Source organism: Protopterus annectens, chromosome 6.part1, assembly GCF_019279795.1.
Source record: "Protopterus annectens isolate FY-2018-M chromosome 6.part1, PAN1.0, whole genome shotgun sequence".
Classification (NCBI taxonomy): Eukaryota; Metazoa; Chordata; order Ceratodontiformes; family Protopteridae; genus Protopterus; species Protopterus annectens.
Genome location: NC_056738.1, coordinates 330,162,663 through 330,179,032, shown reverse-complemented (window position 1 = coordinate 330,179,032; position 16,370 = coordinate 330,162,663). Strand labels below are relative to the sequence as shown.

Sequence of the window (16,370 nt, the reverse complement as noted above, 5' to 3'; positions counted from 1 at the left end):
AACCTCATCCCCAAATCTCCACCAGCATGCTGAGACAAAAGCTCATACCCTGCCTACTGGATGCTCAATTCCCTCCCTCCTGGTCCAGTCCTTCAGTTTCAAAGGTCACTAGTTGACCTCAAACTACCAATAGCACAGAACACTAGCACTAAAACAGGATGGCTTCCAGTCAAACTGCCTGAAAGAAGTCTGTAACCTTGGAATTGTGTTATCTGCAAAGGTAAACTTGAGCTCTATCAACCATCTTTTCACTTTCAGACCAAGCCAGGGACACAGATTTGAAAGCACCTACAGGAGAATGACCCCAAACAAAAGAATGGTTAAAATATCAGAGCTACTTGAAGTGATCCTAGTAGAAGAAACTGATTCCCCCTATGAAGCATATACATTGTTTGGGGCAGTGTTACAAGATACAGTAGCAATCTTAGAATAAATTACATTATTGAGTTTCAGCAAAAATGTCAAATGAAAACTTTAACATAACTACCTGATGCAGTGCTGCACAACTCCTACAACTTGTCCTGTAGGTTATATTACACATCAATCTTACTTAACTCACTAATCAACTGTCTAGACAAATTTTACCAAATACTGTAAGTACATAGTATCAGACAGCAGACCATACATTTTCTGAAATCAGCAAGTCATTCCAAGACAATATCTTGACCCACGGAATGTACTTTAATAAATGCGCATTAAGACTGTGTCCAAGTAATTCATGGAATAGGAACCAAACAAAGCTTCCATCAGATTTTTTTTCTCTCTCGAAAACACTGTGTAGCTTTTCCCTCTGTGCTGTGAATCTGCATCATACTTTACTTGAATGCATCCTGCTTTAGCTATGACCAGTTTCTCAACACATCACACGTTTTAGAGCAGATTTTATACAGGCAAAAGCCATGCCAAATATGCAAACAGAAATGCTTCTTGACAGTCAAACAAACATTGTATAGCCAACAGAAAATCATTTAGAGATGGTCTCTTCAAACTATTACAAGGTATTATGCAAGCTCATCATTACAATCTACCACAGGAACCAACAGTCTACTAATACTAGTCAAAACATATATGCATCACATACTTGGTTTCCTTCTCCTCCTCTCAGGAGCACATTGAGTATTTCAATAACTTTATCCACATCTGCATTTCGGTTTGCGCCATATGCAGGTATTTCCAAGGCTGTGTCACCATCTCTTCCTTAAACTGTAAACAAAACTGCCAGAACTTGCTGCTGCTTTTTCAAATTGGAACACCTCCAAATTTCCAACATATTTTACAAGATTTAACATGGCTCTCTCATGGGCGGCCACGGTAGTGCAGTGGTTAGCGTTGCTGCCTCACAGCAAGAGGTTCTCCGGTTTGATCCTCGGCTGAGGTGCCTTCTGTGCCGAGTCTGCATGTCCTCCCTGTGGTCGCGTGGGTTTCCTCCCACATCCCAAAGACATGCTGTAGGTGGATTGGACACACTAACACTGGCCCTAGGCATGAGTGCGTGCGTGTGTGCCTTCTGTGGAAAGCTGGGCGCCGGGCTGGCAACTCGACACCGTAAAACTCCGCTGCCAATCATGAGTGGACAGTGATCTGCTGTGGCGACTCCTAACCGGGAAAAAACAGAAGATGGCTTTCAAAAAAAATGGACATAATTCATAATTACAAACAATCCTCGTTCAAATGCTCCTGGTTTTCCAAATCCCTACAAACCAAGCCTTCTCATACCTTTAATTTCCTAAGTTTAAGGCACATTCATATTATCTTCAAATTATTAATAAAGTATCAAGAAACCCTGTATACAGAGATTGTATCTTATGATATACTCAGGAATCACTCTGAAAACTTCCACACACTGCACTGATGAATAACTTACTTAGCCATTCATTTTTCTGTTGGTTCTATGTACTCCTATGTTAACTTGCTCTTTTCAGTGCTGTATCCAACACTAACAGAAATGGGTCACTTGGGATACATCCTCTCTTTACCAAACATTAGAAGCATGCAGAGTTTACATGCACAGAAGGTAACACAATGCTAGAACTCTGTAATAAAATTTAAGACCATCAGTATGCTCCCAGAAACATGAAATGTCTACCTTTTGCTCATCAGGCAGATTTCCAAGTGATATAATGCTAAACATTGCTAGTTTAACAGCATCTTCCTTTAGGGTACCATATATTCCAAATCAATTGCTCTAATTCCACCCCCCCCCCCCCAAAAAAAAAAATTAAGCAACAGTATGCTATTGGTCCACTGTAAATTATGTGTTTGTTTCAGGTGAAAGAGCAGTGGCCAAGTTGCCTGAAACATTTGTAATAAACCAGTAGATTATATGGATTTTTATGTTTTCAGAAAAGATAAAGACTTGTAGTATGTGAATGAGATTAATCTTTATGCAACGGGAATGTGTGGAACACAATGGCCTGCTGTCAGTGGCATCTTATTCCAATTATACTGTGGAAGCAGGTCGCTTACCAGAGATAAATGAAGAGGCACCAACTTTAAAAGTAAAGTGTTACTCTGCAAACTATTAAGTGCTGGACTGAATGCAGACAAACATGTACTTCATTTAAAGGAAAACCAAATTCTGCAATGAAATTCAACTAGAGTCATTTCTTCCTTCGTAAAATGTCACACACATGTAATTTTGTGCTCAAACACTTCAGTACCTTTCAAATTCATCATTTCCACTTGTCTGCCACAGTACAGGATGGTCCCATTATTTTTCATATCAAACTCTCATGCTGCTTCAGACAGAAATCTATTGCTGCCTGTACAACGCCCGAGCATATATACCAATGTCAGCAACTACTCGGTTTACAGTCTGAGATGGTCTTGCAAAGTTTAAGTGCTATAAAAAACACACTAACCGGTAAAATGGAACATTTCTAAACAGTGAACTGCAAAGGAAATAACATTATTACCATGTCTAGTATTGGTATTGACAGAGTCCATAAGGCTGCAGAATGGATGGGCAAGCACTGGTACTGGGTGCTCTGGCAGCTAACCTACCAACTCTGACACAAGGCCTGGTGAGACAATTAGGCTGCTGGTGCCTAAGAGAGGTGGTGAAAAGATTCAGCCTAATCTAGAAAGAAAGCAGTGATGGTCAATGGTGATAAGGAGGGTAGCATCAGAATCTACATCAGTACTTGCAGTTAGTATGTCAAGAGATCTGTATGTGCCTTCGCAAGTGATGCAAACAAAGCTGAGGACCCGATGCTTATGGCCCAACCTGGCTGAGAAATGGAGATACTAGTTACAGAACTGTCAGAGGAGGCAGCTTCTTGGGTCCAGTAACTTAACTGCTGGCAAAAATAGCACCCGTGAATATGTGCGGTTTAGGACTGAAATGCAGACAACTATGGAGACAGAACATTAACATGCTGTCTCCTCTGCTCCAACAACACGAGAATAAGCTGGCAACATTCCACACATCTCACATAACCCTAATTTTTTGTAATATACCCCAGAAAACCACAAGGTACACAAACTTATTCCTGACATTAGCTCCTGCCATAAATGCACAGTGAGAATTACCTGCAAGTTCAGTGATGCCTGCTCAAAAGCACTGCACATTTGATCCAATGTTGTTAGGGTTTACCAATCCATGAAAGATGAAAGCATCCCAGAAACAGCATCCGCCACAGCCTAAACAGCTGTAGTCTTTGATGCTGAAGACGGCTCCTTCATTGAAGATATGTAGGTTAAGACAGATTTCCTGCCTTTGAAAGTTGAAGCAGACAGAAGGAGCACTTGAACACAAGCTTTGGGCACTTCAAAGCCCTTTTGAGGAACAGGAATAATGGCCACCTCTAAAACAAGGCAAGGCCTTCATCTGTATTTGAGAATGAGTGTTCATTTTAGTGTTTAGCAACGTGTCAGGACCTTCATCATTTCATTGGAAAAGATAAAGTTTCTACTGGAAGAAATCAGCTCAGTACTATCTTCATGAAGTGCACATTTTGTTAACATAGTAAAGAAACTCATTCATGTTATACATCCTGCATATTAATGGGTCAGTGCATTAACTGCGTCAACAGTGAAATTTAATTCATTATAAAAATCAATAGTCAATGTATATTAAAGTAATCAAGTATGCGAGAAAACAGTATGCCATACTTAAATGATACCCAATACTTACCAGCGTCCTTCACTTTTTTCAAATTTCTATTTTCCCTTAAATAGTCATTCAAAGCTCTTTAAAAGAAAAAAGGGGTTTGCATCAATAACTACAACTGTTCAGTAAAAAGATACTTCCAACACCACATACAAGACTAAAAATGCATAATATTCAAGATAACTTTTGCCAACAATACAATTGCCATCTTTGGTTCTGCACAAGGATCCTTGCCTGGAAGATAGATATACACATGTAAAATACTCAGCCTTCACCTTCAGCAACAGATCACACCACAAACTATTTAACAAGCCAAAATGTTGCTGAACCCTGGGGGGTGTACAGTAGAAGTTCCTTCAAAATTGTTTGTAGTTTTCAACTTAAAGGAAACCACCACCTCAAACTAAAAAATCCATTTCACCACTCCATCTGTTTTGAGTCATTTTAACACGTCAAAATTACAGATGGCTTCTTATAGAAGAAAGTGTTTTCTGCAAAATGGCCATTAATGGGGTTTAACAGATCAATGTGATCTTATTTTTCTTCAAGCCTTTCTCTTTCCCATAATCCATTTCAAGTCTGCTTTATACAAGTCATGCTAGACATACATAGGTTGATACTAGGCTATCTGCCCTAGGGCATTTATAAGCCTAGCCAGAGTGTGCTTGGCTTTCGCCACCCTTTTAGATTAGTTGACTGTGCCTCTGTATAGTAGGTCACAGAAGATAGCCCTTTTGAGGTTAGTTTACTGTGCCTCTGTCTAGTAGGAACACAGAAGAGATCTCAGGGGTAAACCTACGATCTCCCATCCACTCAAGACTTCTCTTGAAGAGGGTCATTGAGGGACTCTGCCTAACATGGATTGGGATTTTGTTCCAGAGTGAGGGGAGCCTCTGGGATATGAATCGGTCCCTCCAGCATGTCCTATTTATTTCTGTGCTGAGGTTTAAGTCCCTGGAGCATGTAGCTCTAAGGGATTTGGATTTCCTGAGGTGGAGCATGTCCATTAATTCTGGGTTGGACATGGCTTTATACGGCAGGCACAGATTGCCTCTGAGTAGGCAACGGAGTTTCTTTAGCCTAACTGCGTAGGGCATCTGAGTCCCTTGATCCTCTTGGTGAGGTACTTTTGGGGTCTTTCCAGTGGCTGCAGGTGTCGGATAAGGTACATCCCAAATGGGGCATTGTATTCAATTATGGGCCTGGTGAGTGATGAGTATAGGGGCACAATGACCTCTCTTGATCTAGATGTGAACCCTTTCGTGATAAGGTGGGCTATATAGAAGGTCTTTCTAACCACTTTGGCAACGTGATTGTCAAAGGAGAGATTGCTATCTAATTGGGTCCCCAAATCCCCAATTACTTCTTCCGTACTTAATGGATTACCACCTATGTGGTAATTTGTGGGCACTTTGTTTTTCCCCAAAGGGGATGACTATGCATTTTTTGGCATTTAGCTTTAGGCCATGGCTCTGGCACTAGTTATCTGTCTCGGAGACCCTTTTGGAGGATGCTTGTGTCAGTCGGCGAGTCAATTATGGCACCCAGTTTGCAGTCATCTGCGAACTTGGTCAGCCATTGTCCTCCCATGTTAGCCTGTACCTCAGAGAAATATATATCGAACAAGAGAGGTCCCAGGACTGAGCCTTGTGGGACGCCACTTGTAACTGGTTTAGAGTCTGACATGGCACCTGCAATTCTGACCATGTGGGTTCTATCCCTGAGCCAGTTTGCAACCCATCTTGTGACATAGGGGTTGATATTTAAGCTGGTGAGCTTATTTATGATGCCCGAGTGGGGTATTGTGTCAAAGGCTTTTGCGAGGTCCAGGTAGGCTGTGTGGACTACCCTCCCTTCATCTATGGCCTTGGTGACTGTTTCAAAGAAGTCGACCATGTTCAAGAGGCAAGATCTGCCCTTAAAGCCGAACTGGGTAGGATCCAGTGTTTGGAGGTTCCCAATGTCTTTGTTTATGAGTTTCATGATGATGTGCTCCATAGCTTTGCAGACCAGGCTAGCCAGGCTTATAGGGCGATAGTTTCCGGGGTCCGTTGTGGCACCACCTTTGTGGAGTGGGACCACTGTTGCTGTACGCCATTCCTTGGGTACATATCCTGTAGTAAGGCTGAGATTGAACAGTGACTTTATGTGAGGGTTCAGTTCTTCTTGGAGTTCGTGTAAGACGCAGCCCGGGACACCGTCCGGTCCCATTGATGCTGTGTTTTTTGCTTTGGAGAGGGCAGTTCTCACCTGTGCACCTGTGATGTCAGGGAGGCTACACTCTGTTGGGATAGACATTTGCTCTTTTGGGAGTTTGCACTGAACCTGTCTGCCAGGATGTTGGCAATGTCTGTGGGTTCAGTGTATTTTCTGTCATTTTGAACTAACTCAGAGCATATCTGGGAGTTGCCACCCAGGTTCCTGACATAACTAAAGAAGGCCTTGTGATTATCTTTAGCATCTTGTGCAATTTTTCTTTCGAAGCTGGCCTTAGATGATTTTATGAGGGATCGTAGTTTCTTGCTAGTACTGATCAGAGATGCCTTCCCTTTTTGGGATTTTGCTCCATCATGTAGTAGCTTCCTCCTTCTGCTGTATAGCTTATTTATGGCTGGGGTCCACCAGACAGGTCTCCTGCCTTTGGAGGAATGAGTCTTGGTTTTATTTGGGATAGTACAATCCATGCATTCCTGTAGGTGTCCACAGAAAGCATTTGTATAGGATTCTGTGGTTTGGGCCGTATTTTAAACTGGCACGGGGGCTTTGAAGGATTCCACCTCGGTTTTCAGAAGTGTGAAGCTTACTTTTGTAAAGTTCTTCACCGTGGTTTCCTTGGCTGGGGGGTGGGGACGGGATATGGATGTCCAGTGAGATTAATTTACGGTCAGATCTTACCAATGAGGGGTATACCTCTGGTATGGAACATAGAGTCTCCATGTTGGTGATGAACAGGTCCAATAGGTTTTCCCCTCTTGTGGGAGTGGTGACCAGTTGTTCCATAGAATTTGAGTTTATAAATTCTAGGAACCGTTGGGCGAGGGTGTTGGGGCTTGAGTAGTGCTCCCAGTCTATGTTTGGGTAGTTGAAGTCACCCAATATAATGGTGTTTGGAGAGACCTTCATATTCTCCAGTGTTCTCAGGAAAGCCGAGTGGGGTTCCTGAGTTTGGGAGGGTGGTCTGTAGCAGGCTACAAACTGAAATGCAGTTTTGCCCACTGTTAGTTGCACATGGATGGTCTCTGATGCTTCATGAAGTGCCACTAACCTGGAGGTGTGGGTATCTTTGATGAATATGGATACTCCCCCTTCCTTTTGTGGTTCGGTCCGAGTTTTGGGGCCGAAAAGCATGGTATGAGGTATAACCTGGTAGTGCTGGGGTGCTCTCAGGAGCCTTAAACCAGGTTTCTGTTACTGCACAGATATCGATATTCTCCATACTGAGGAGAGCCTCGAGTGCATGCATCTTGAGGTTTAGACTTCTGGCGTTGAGCAGCATTACCCTTAGTTTCTTTGTGTTGTCTATGGAGGTGGGTTTGTCTTTTGAGCCTTGCCTAAAAAAGGCACTATGGGGGTGGCAAGAGCCTTGGCCAGTATTCGAAAGCCCAGGGGTGACAGGTGCAAGCCGTCCCTAGCGAAGCAACGTGGCTTGTCGAGCATGTCATCCCAGGCTGACAGACACTGGATCCCCTTTGAATGACACCAATACTTTAGCCAATTGTTAAAATTGATCATTTTGTCTTTATACTGTGGCATCATTCTTGGTGAGGGTAAGATGCTACTCAAGGTCAGGGTCATACCGCCTGGGCTACATGATCAGAGAGCTCCTCTGTCTCTTTTCATGTAGTCCAGGGAGGTACGTCTCAGGTCATTCACACCAGCATGGACAATGACGGAGTCATATTTGTACTTGCTTTGGAGTGACCTGAGTGCTTGTGTTAGGTGGTGGATCCTGGCACCCGACAGGCAGCTTACAGTGGCCTTCTCCTTGTTCAGCCTGGTGAGTGGGACGTCAGTGTGTCTGACAATAGAGTCACCTATTACAAGTGTATTAGGTGTGTTGTTTAGCCTTAAGGGCTGTGACTGTGTGGCACACTGACTTTGTGAACTATGTGATACGTGGGTATTGTTGTGGGGTACCGGTTGCTTGGATGTCTGCTTTGGAGGTCTCGTCTGCTTGGGCAGTTTTTATTTAAAGCCTCAGAGTATGTTTTTCTGTGTTTATGTGTTTGGTTTTCTGTTGTGATAGGTCTATGTGAGACTGGATTTGTGGTGTGTGTGGTTACCTTCTCCTCCTGACTGCACCAGTACTGGGTTGAAAGAGCTCAGCCTCCAGTTTGGCTATATAGTTGCATCTCTCACATACATTTGAGCTTGTTGGGAGGAGGAGAGGGTGGTCTGTGTACATAAGGCAGTTGTAACATTGCCTCAAGATTCCCAGATTCACCAGCTGGACTGGATAGTAAACCAGAAACTGACTTTTGAGCATGCCAGAATAGTAAAAGGAACTACTTTTTGACTGATCAAAAAGGACCAATAGTGAGCAAAGTACTTAAAGGGAGTATAAGAGGGTGTAATGCTTTAGTTTATTAGTGCTTACTTATAAGATTACTTATACGAGCAACTGCAGGGCTTTAGAATGAAAATAGAGTGCTTACTTTGAGATTTAGAACAGTTCTAAGGGAAAAGGTGAAGAGCAGACTTTGTGGAGCTGGGAATAGTTTAAACCCATTTCAGCGGCGCTGCCCGATGCTGCGCTATGCGCAAAATCGTGCAAAACCGCACAAATGCGGGTTCTAAAGCAGGGAAACTGAATGAGATAGGAATTGACCCAGAGTGGCCAATAAGCTACTAGTTTCAGGGCTGAGACCACTTCTCCAGGGACAGATAGGCTGCTCAAAGCTCCTCACTCTCACTGGTGAACAGAGAAGCTTCCTCCTATCCAAGTAAGGATATGGGCAACACAGGAAACTATACCACAGTCCGGAATTCAGCAAAACCTGAAATCTGGACTAATCTAGTTCAGCAAAGGCATTAAAAGAGAATATTTTTTTTTGTTTTTTTCAGGAAACAGCAAAAAAAAAACACAGAGAAAACACTGTAAATGCTATAAACAGGCTAGCGCACTTTAGTGTGTAGCCTACAACAGTTATACAATACGAAAACTTAAATTGATATAAAACAAGTGCAAAAACTGTAAAAAGCAGAAGGCAAATGCAATTTAAACTTTTTAAAGCACAGATCAGTTAGAATTCACTTTTTAGGCAGGAAAAGGCAGTAGTGATGTATTCCCAATTCCACTGACATAATGGGATTAATGTCAGTCACTGTCATCTTATATACTGGCTGTAAAAGAACTGCTTCTTATTTATTGCATGGTCCTCATTTGTCTCTCTCTCTCTCACGGCTTACTTTACAGTATACTAAGGAATTATAGAGCTGCAACCAACAGCTGTTATTTACAGGCCTTTGTTTAAAGCATATTTTTGTAGTGCACGATAAACTGACAGCCCTTCCCCCTACACTTTGGTAAATGTGCTGATACTTTACAATTATTAGAAAAAATACTTCTGATTTTCCTCTATCTGACTTTCCACTAAATATCAGACAGCTTTGATAATACATTCAAGTCATCTTAAAATGTATAGTAGTACAAATATTTAAAGTTTAAAGCCTACCATTTCAATAGCATGATGCTGCTTATGTAAATTGGTCAAAAGGGGTGACAACTGCCTTTTAACTATTTCCTGACCTAATTGCTCCGTTTTGCTATGAAAAGCATGTCTACATTGAAAGCAGCTGTAAATCAGTGCAAGTTCTCTTCCCCTCTGTAATAAAGACAATGGAAAACAGTTTCACAACTGTCTTGTTTACAGCAGCCTGAGCTCCTGACTACAAATTTTTCTGTCTGGTCGGTCACGCAAGTGTCGACAAATTCCTCTGTAACATACGTGAGATGTCAAGTTTAAAAACGTGGGTGGTCTTTCCCTTCCTTTGATAGCAAAATGAGGAAATGAAAGTTTTATAAAGTACAAGCAGATTTCAGGTGCCTACACAGTACTGGAATCATACAGTAGGGAGAAAAGCACCCTAAGAGATGAGAAACTGTAGAAGGTGGAGTTTTCCTTTCAGCAGACTGCAGTCATCTGGACTTTGATCCATTTAACGGCATTCCCTTTCATCTGCACTTATGTTAAATTCCACAAATTTCCCCCAGTCCTCCCTGACATCTCCCAATCCAAAGTCCCTCTCATTCACTAATCTGCTTGCCTCTGTTTTCAGTTTTCCAACACTTTATAGAGTTTTAGCACTTTGTTTTATAAAATGGGATGACAGACTACATGCTGTCCACAGCAGAGTTTCATACAGACAAGCAGCTAAAATGTTAGTCTTTGGCTTTGAACGAGAAACAGACATCGGGGTAGCAACAGAACAAGCAGAAAGGCACTGGCATGCCTTCTTTATATCGACTTTACTCTGACAGAAAAGTGTGAGGGAAGGAAACTAGAGGCATCAATGAAAAATGGACGAACTTACCACAGACAAGCATAGCATATGTGCAATACACAAGGCATACTGATCATGTAAAATTGAGGGAAAAACTTACAGTGAGGTTCATATGCAAGCACCTCACTATATGGAGATTACCAGACAAGTTTTCATAAGCATCTACATTTTTATAAGTCATGCACTGAATCTTTTACAGCATTTATCATGTCTGCATAAGAAACTTACTGGTAGCATTTCATGACCGCACAAAGTGTGGATTTTTAGACTTCCAGTTAAGAAGGAAGCAGAGTAGTTGCTTTGATCGCTGGCTCCCACCTCTGTCGTTTACCAAGGGTGAAAGTAATTTTAGCAAAGTAAAACTGGTGCCGCATGATCAGTGTTGTTATGCAAGTGATGAAACTACGGTGAACTCGTGACAAGAAATACGCTATTAGAATAACAGTGTCTCTCTATCGACTTCATGATCGGGCAACAGTTTCATGTATCAGCCTTACAGCAGGAACAGTCTGACCAAGAAGCAACAGTGGCAACCATCTGCAGTCAGCCTTCAGCAAATTACAGCAAAAATACAGAAGATAATTGCTTCTTTGAATCCTACATGGAGTGTGTGGCTGGGAAGCTTTTAGAGATTGAACAGGTTCTTACTTTCACTTACACTAAACTACTGACAATGGGTTCGGGGTATTAAGCAAAGATTAAGATGAACTGAGGCCCGATCAGAGCAAATGGAAGTGAAACTGATTGATCTCAAGGACTGAGGAAGGTGAAAAAAAACTTACATTTACAAGTGTGTCACAGAAGGAAGACAGTTCAAAACTGTCTGCAATACATGAGAAAGCAACTGGATATATGGAATTGACAGAGGAGGCTACTACACCACAGAGCTCAGAGTCTTCACTCCCCAACATATATGGTCTAGAATACCTAGACCAATCCTGATCTACTTCAAGTCTTTTGCAATAAAGGATAGGCTGCTGCCAATTTTGTGGACTCCTGGGAAGCTGCACAAGGTGCAGTATTGCTCGTGTGTCCTGTGATCACAACTATTCAGTAGACACCCACTTCAAGCGGGCAGCTTTCCAACCTATCAGACTCTGCTGACATACAAAATGGCATTTTAATTTCCTATACCACGCGCAGATGAGATTTTCTTCCAGATGGTCCAGTCACATTTACAGTGCCACAAGATAAGTTGAAGCACTCCCTCCCCTCTTGATGGAATGCTCAGGGGACCAACAGTCAACAAGAGGGAGTTAATCTGATTCTTCCATGGTACAGGAGATCCATATAGCTGATAAGCAATCATTTCTCTTGTTCCAACGTACATAACAGCAGATGTTCAAATGATCACTGCTGCAGTAGCCTTAGCTATATAGGTAGAACACCCTAACTTACATTTATTTGGGAGGTGAAAAGAGAAGGGTCCAGGAGACCCTACAGAATGGGGCTAACAAACCCTGATCTACACTTAAGAGAAGGAAAGATGCCTGTAGTGTTTTACAGAGGTATAGAGAACCAACTTGCTGCTTCTAGAACACTTCTCCAATCTAACCCTTCCTATTTAAAAAAAAAAAAAAGTGAGGAGCTGACGGCCCTGTGTAGAATGGGTCTTGATCAAACCTGAACAGTTCTGTTGCAGTGAGAATAAAGTAAAAGCCAGAGACAACCATTTGTAAACAGTCTTAATACAGGCTGTCCCTTCTTACCTTCACAAGAAATAAACAACTGATCTGAAGATCTGAAACACTTTGTTCTGTAAAGATACCAGAGTTGCCTGTGGGCATCCAAAGTATGGAGTATCCTCTCTCCCTCATTTTTAGGTTCATGACAGAAAACACAGAGGTAGACAATTTATCAAAGTAAACTCAGATACCACTTTGGGAATAGAAAGAGTATTAGTTCTTAAAGAAACCCTGTTTCTGGAAAATGAGATAGTTTTGACTCACTATAAGAGCTTGCAGCTCGGATACTTTTCTTGTAGAAGTCAATCAGTAGAACACTTTTCCTTGTTAAGATCAAATCGGCCAGACAAGCAGATTCAAATGGAGCAAGTATTAGCTTCTCCAACACAAAATTAAGATCCCAAGGAGAAGCCACTGGTTTTCCTGGAGATCTCTTGCGCAAAAAAAACCCTTTCAAAAACATTTTGACATGAGACTGCATTGTCAGAGGGGGATCAATTTTCAGACATGCAAAAATGACAGATAAATTAACTCTGATGGAGGAGTACGAAAGGCCAAAGGACAGTGACTCACAAATACTGTACAACCATACAAACACTAACTCTGAATGGGTACTGGTTATGTTGTGGGCACCAACTAGAAAACCTTTCATTTGCTAATATATGTTTTTCTTAGTAGCAGGCTTTGTTTCCTCCACTAGTACGTGCTACATGTCCTTAGTAAACAGGTGCCTAAAGGGAATTAAGACCCCATCATCCAGGCAGTCAGATGAAGTTCATAGGTTCATAGGTTTATACTAGGCTATCTGCCCTAAGGCATTTATAAGCCTAGCCCAAATTTTTGTGGCTTACGCCACCCCTTATATGAAAAAATACTGTGCCCATTAGTTTGTTGTGCCTCTGTCCAGCAGTGACACAGAGATGATTCCCGGGGTAATTGATTGGGGTCCATACTTATCAAACACCCCTGCAATTGTTACAGTAGAGTCATTCTGTGAGGAAGCTTATGCCAACTTACCCTGGCAACTTTCAAAAGAAGGGATAATCACTGTTGCCAGGGCCAAAAGGGAGTCACCACAATGGCCTTAGGGATTCCTTCTTAAGTTTCAGATGTTCCCTGTATATCAGAGGAAAGGTAGAAAAGCAAAAGCACATCTGCCAAGCCTTCTTGCATGGAGTCCTTAAGATTTTTTCCAGCTGATTGTTTAGAGAGGAGGCAAAGGGGTCTATTTGAGGAACTCCTCACAGACGGATCAAATCTTGTAAACCTCTGATCTAGTTTACATTAACGAGGGTCTGCCTTTGTCCTGCTCAGCTTGTCTACCATACAGTTTTGCTCAGAAGGGATGCAAAACGCCTGTAGTGAGAGACTGTGCTGTGAAGCTATATCCCAAGCTAGCATAGCTAGTCTGCAAAGGGAACTCCCTGGCTCCCCCCCTTGCTTGTTGAGGTACCACATGACCAGGGATAATGTCTAACAACTTGGGGAGACTCATGGGACCAAAGATGATTCAGACAGTTGAGTGCCTTGATTACAGCAAGCATTTTTAATGTGTGTGCTTGCACTTTTATCCATCCTGAAACTCTTCCCCAGCAGAGTCAAAGGTGTCAGCAGTGACCGACTGCTTTGGAGCTGGGCAGAGATGGGGATACCTGGATTTAGGGATATTTGCTGTCTCCATCAATTGATTTCTCTTCTGACAAGCCCCAGAACTGGGATTTGAAAATATAATGGCTGTTGCTGCTGGGACCAAGCAGACTTCAGATACAATGGTATTTTTCTTAGGTGAAGCCTTGCCAGTGGTATGAAAATCATAGATGTCATGAGATCAAAAATCCTGAGGTATTCCCTCCCCGTGACCGAAGTCACTATATATATATATATATATATATATATATATATATATACATATACACACACACACATGTGTATATTATATATACTATGGTTCACTATCAAAATTCTGATGCAGTTGTTCAAGTAATTACTTACTCAAACCAAAAGGAAGGAAATGAAAATATTCTCTCAAAACATCAGTAGTAGTAATGTTAATGATTTGACATTACTGACACTACCCAACTTACCTTGAAGTCCAGGGTATTTCATATTGCAGGGGGATAAGCCCCCCTGCATCCCCTACACCCCCTAATTATATATTCCAATTCTGCGATCACACTACAGTGAGGAAAAGGGTAAATATCCCGATCGCCACTGTTCTGCGATCTCCAATGCAATTGTAAACATCGATACACAAAAACAAGCCATGCCTCAACATTTCTGAGTGTTAAAAAATATCCACTTGAACTTTTAAACTTTTGCACCTACACCTTCGACTACATGAATGAAAATAAAGTTTCCACCTTTCGATAGTAAACCTACAAACAAATATTTTTTACATTTTATATAATGTCCCCCCGTGGAAGAAACGCACTGAACTGAGGTGTCTAGCAGCTACTCCAGGAACATAATCCTGTATGGTGGAGTCAAAGGCACTTGTGAAAGTTCTCTTGGAATCGCAGATTGTGTAGGTCTCTCACCCAAGTGAGAGATTACTATCACTTTGAAAGAGACTCTGCAAAGATAAGTAAGTTGTCTAAATATGGAAAATGTGGATACCCTATAGCCTGTAATGAGCTATAACTGGAGCTAGACACTTTTTGAACACTCGATGCAGTGGATAGTCCAAATTGTAAAGCAGAGGAACTGATAATGTGACCAGGACACAAAACCTTACAAAATGCCTGAAGTCTGGAGGAATAGGAATGTGATAAGCATATTTTAAACACGGTGTTACCAAGTAACTTAAATGAGGAAAAAAGGTAAACAGATTGTGAAGTGACAGCATTCAGAACTTAGGCAGCATCACAAATAGGTTTAGGAAAGAAAGATTTCCAAACTAGTCTCAAAGTATTTTCCTTCTTTGGCACCAAAACCATCCTTGAAAAAAAAAAACCCTTTCTATACTGGGAAAAAGGAATTGGCACTATCACTGTACGAGACAACATATGTTTTAAGGACAGGGGAAATAGGAGTCTAGTGTGGTGGATGAGGAACCCCCCCCCCCCCACTACCATCTGTAATCTTGACAAATTATTTTCAGAACCTATTTCTCTGAAACTGTTGCTGAAGACAGAAGTGGAGATTCAGACTTTCTGGAAGGGGACTGCCATGGTAGCAAGGGGTACAAGGTTCCTTTAACAGTCATTCTGACTTGGACCGCCTGCTGTTTTGGCAGGGAAGGGACTGCATTCTTTTTGGAACCCCTTGTCATTTCTTTTCAAACCTCAGTTTACCAGAATTTTGCAGACACGAGTTATTTTGTTTCTTACCAAAGTCTGGATGAGCAGTTAGAGAATCCCTTAGAAAATTTTGAAAGGGAGGGTTGACTAATCTTAGAGATACCCTGCATCAGCCTACCTGTCTCAAACTTTCTGAATACCTCTGCAGCAGTGGGACCAACAACTAAATGTCTAGCCAAAGGAAAATTTGAACACTCATTTTTCACATCTGGGAGGTTCTAAAAACTCAGCTAGACAAATCTCCTCAAAATATTACTAGTTGTCATAGCCCTGGAAGTAACATCAAGAGTCATACACACAAAGCATTGAGTTTTCACCTGTAAAATGGAAGAAATTAAACTAGACTAGAATTTTCCTCAAGAGGAAACTGCAGACAAGACATTTCTCAAATTAACAGAAGAGCTTGACGATTCAAACTTCTGAAAAATCAAAGCTGCAGAAGAATACATTCCCCACATAATTATTTTGCTATCCTTGTCAGATGTGTAGGAATGGAACTAACTGCTTAGCAGCAGTAGCATTAAAGTACAGTTGTGTACACTTACCATAAACGCAAATGTTAGAGTGTATTCACTTGCTGCAGGCCTGACTTGTGGGATTTCCTGCCATGAATCCTGTAGCCGGCCTGACTACTAGAGCAATTCTTTCCTCCTAAGGCTGGCGGGCACCCTTACTGAAGTCAGTATGCTTGGGTATATAATAGCCAGCCTATGTCATGAAATCATCGTCTTTTCCCCTACCAGGAGTCCCAAGTGAGAAGTGGGGAACTGA

At 41.8% G+C, this 16,370-nt stretch overlaps 1 protein-coding gene across 1 annotated transcript in view; it reads right to left on the bottom strand.

The window, feature by feature from the left end:
• The window catches only part of NXF1 (nuclear RNA export factor 1), a 1,877,750-nt gene that overhangs the window by 270,498 nt on the left and 1,590,882 nt on the right, over nucleotides 1-16,370 (bottom strand). The window contains exon 13 of the mRNA XM_044075370.1: nucleotides 4,136-4,191. Within this exon, the coding sequence (XP_043931305.1) occupies nucleotides 4,136-4,191 (56 nt within the window). The remainder of the gene's footprint in view (nucleotides 1-4,135; nucleotides 4,192-16,370) is intronic.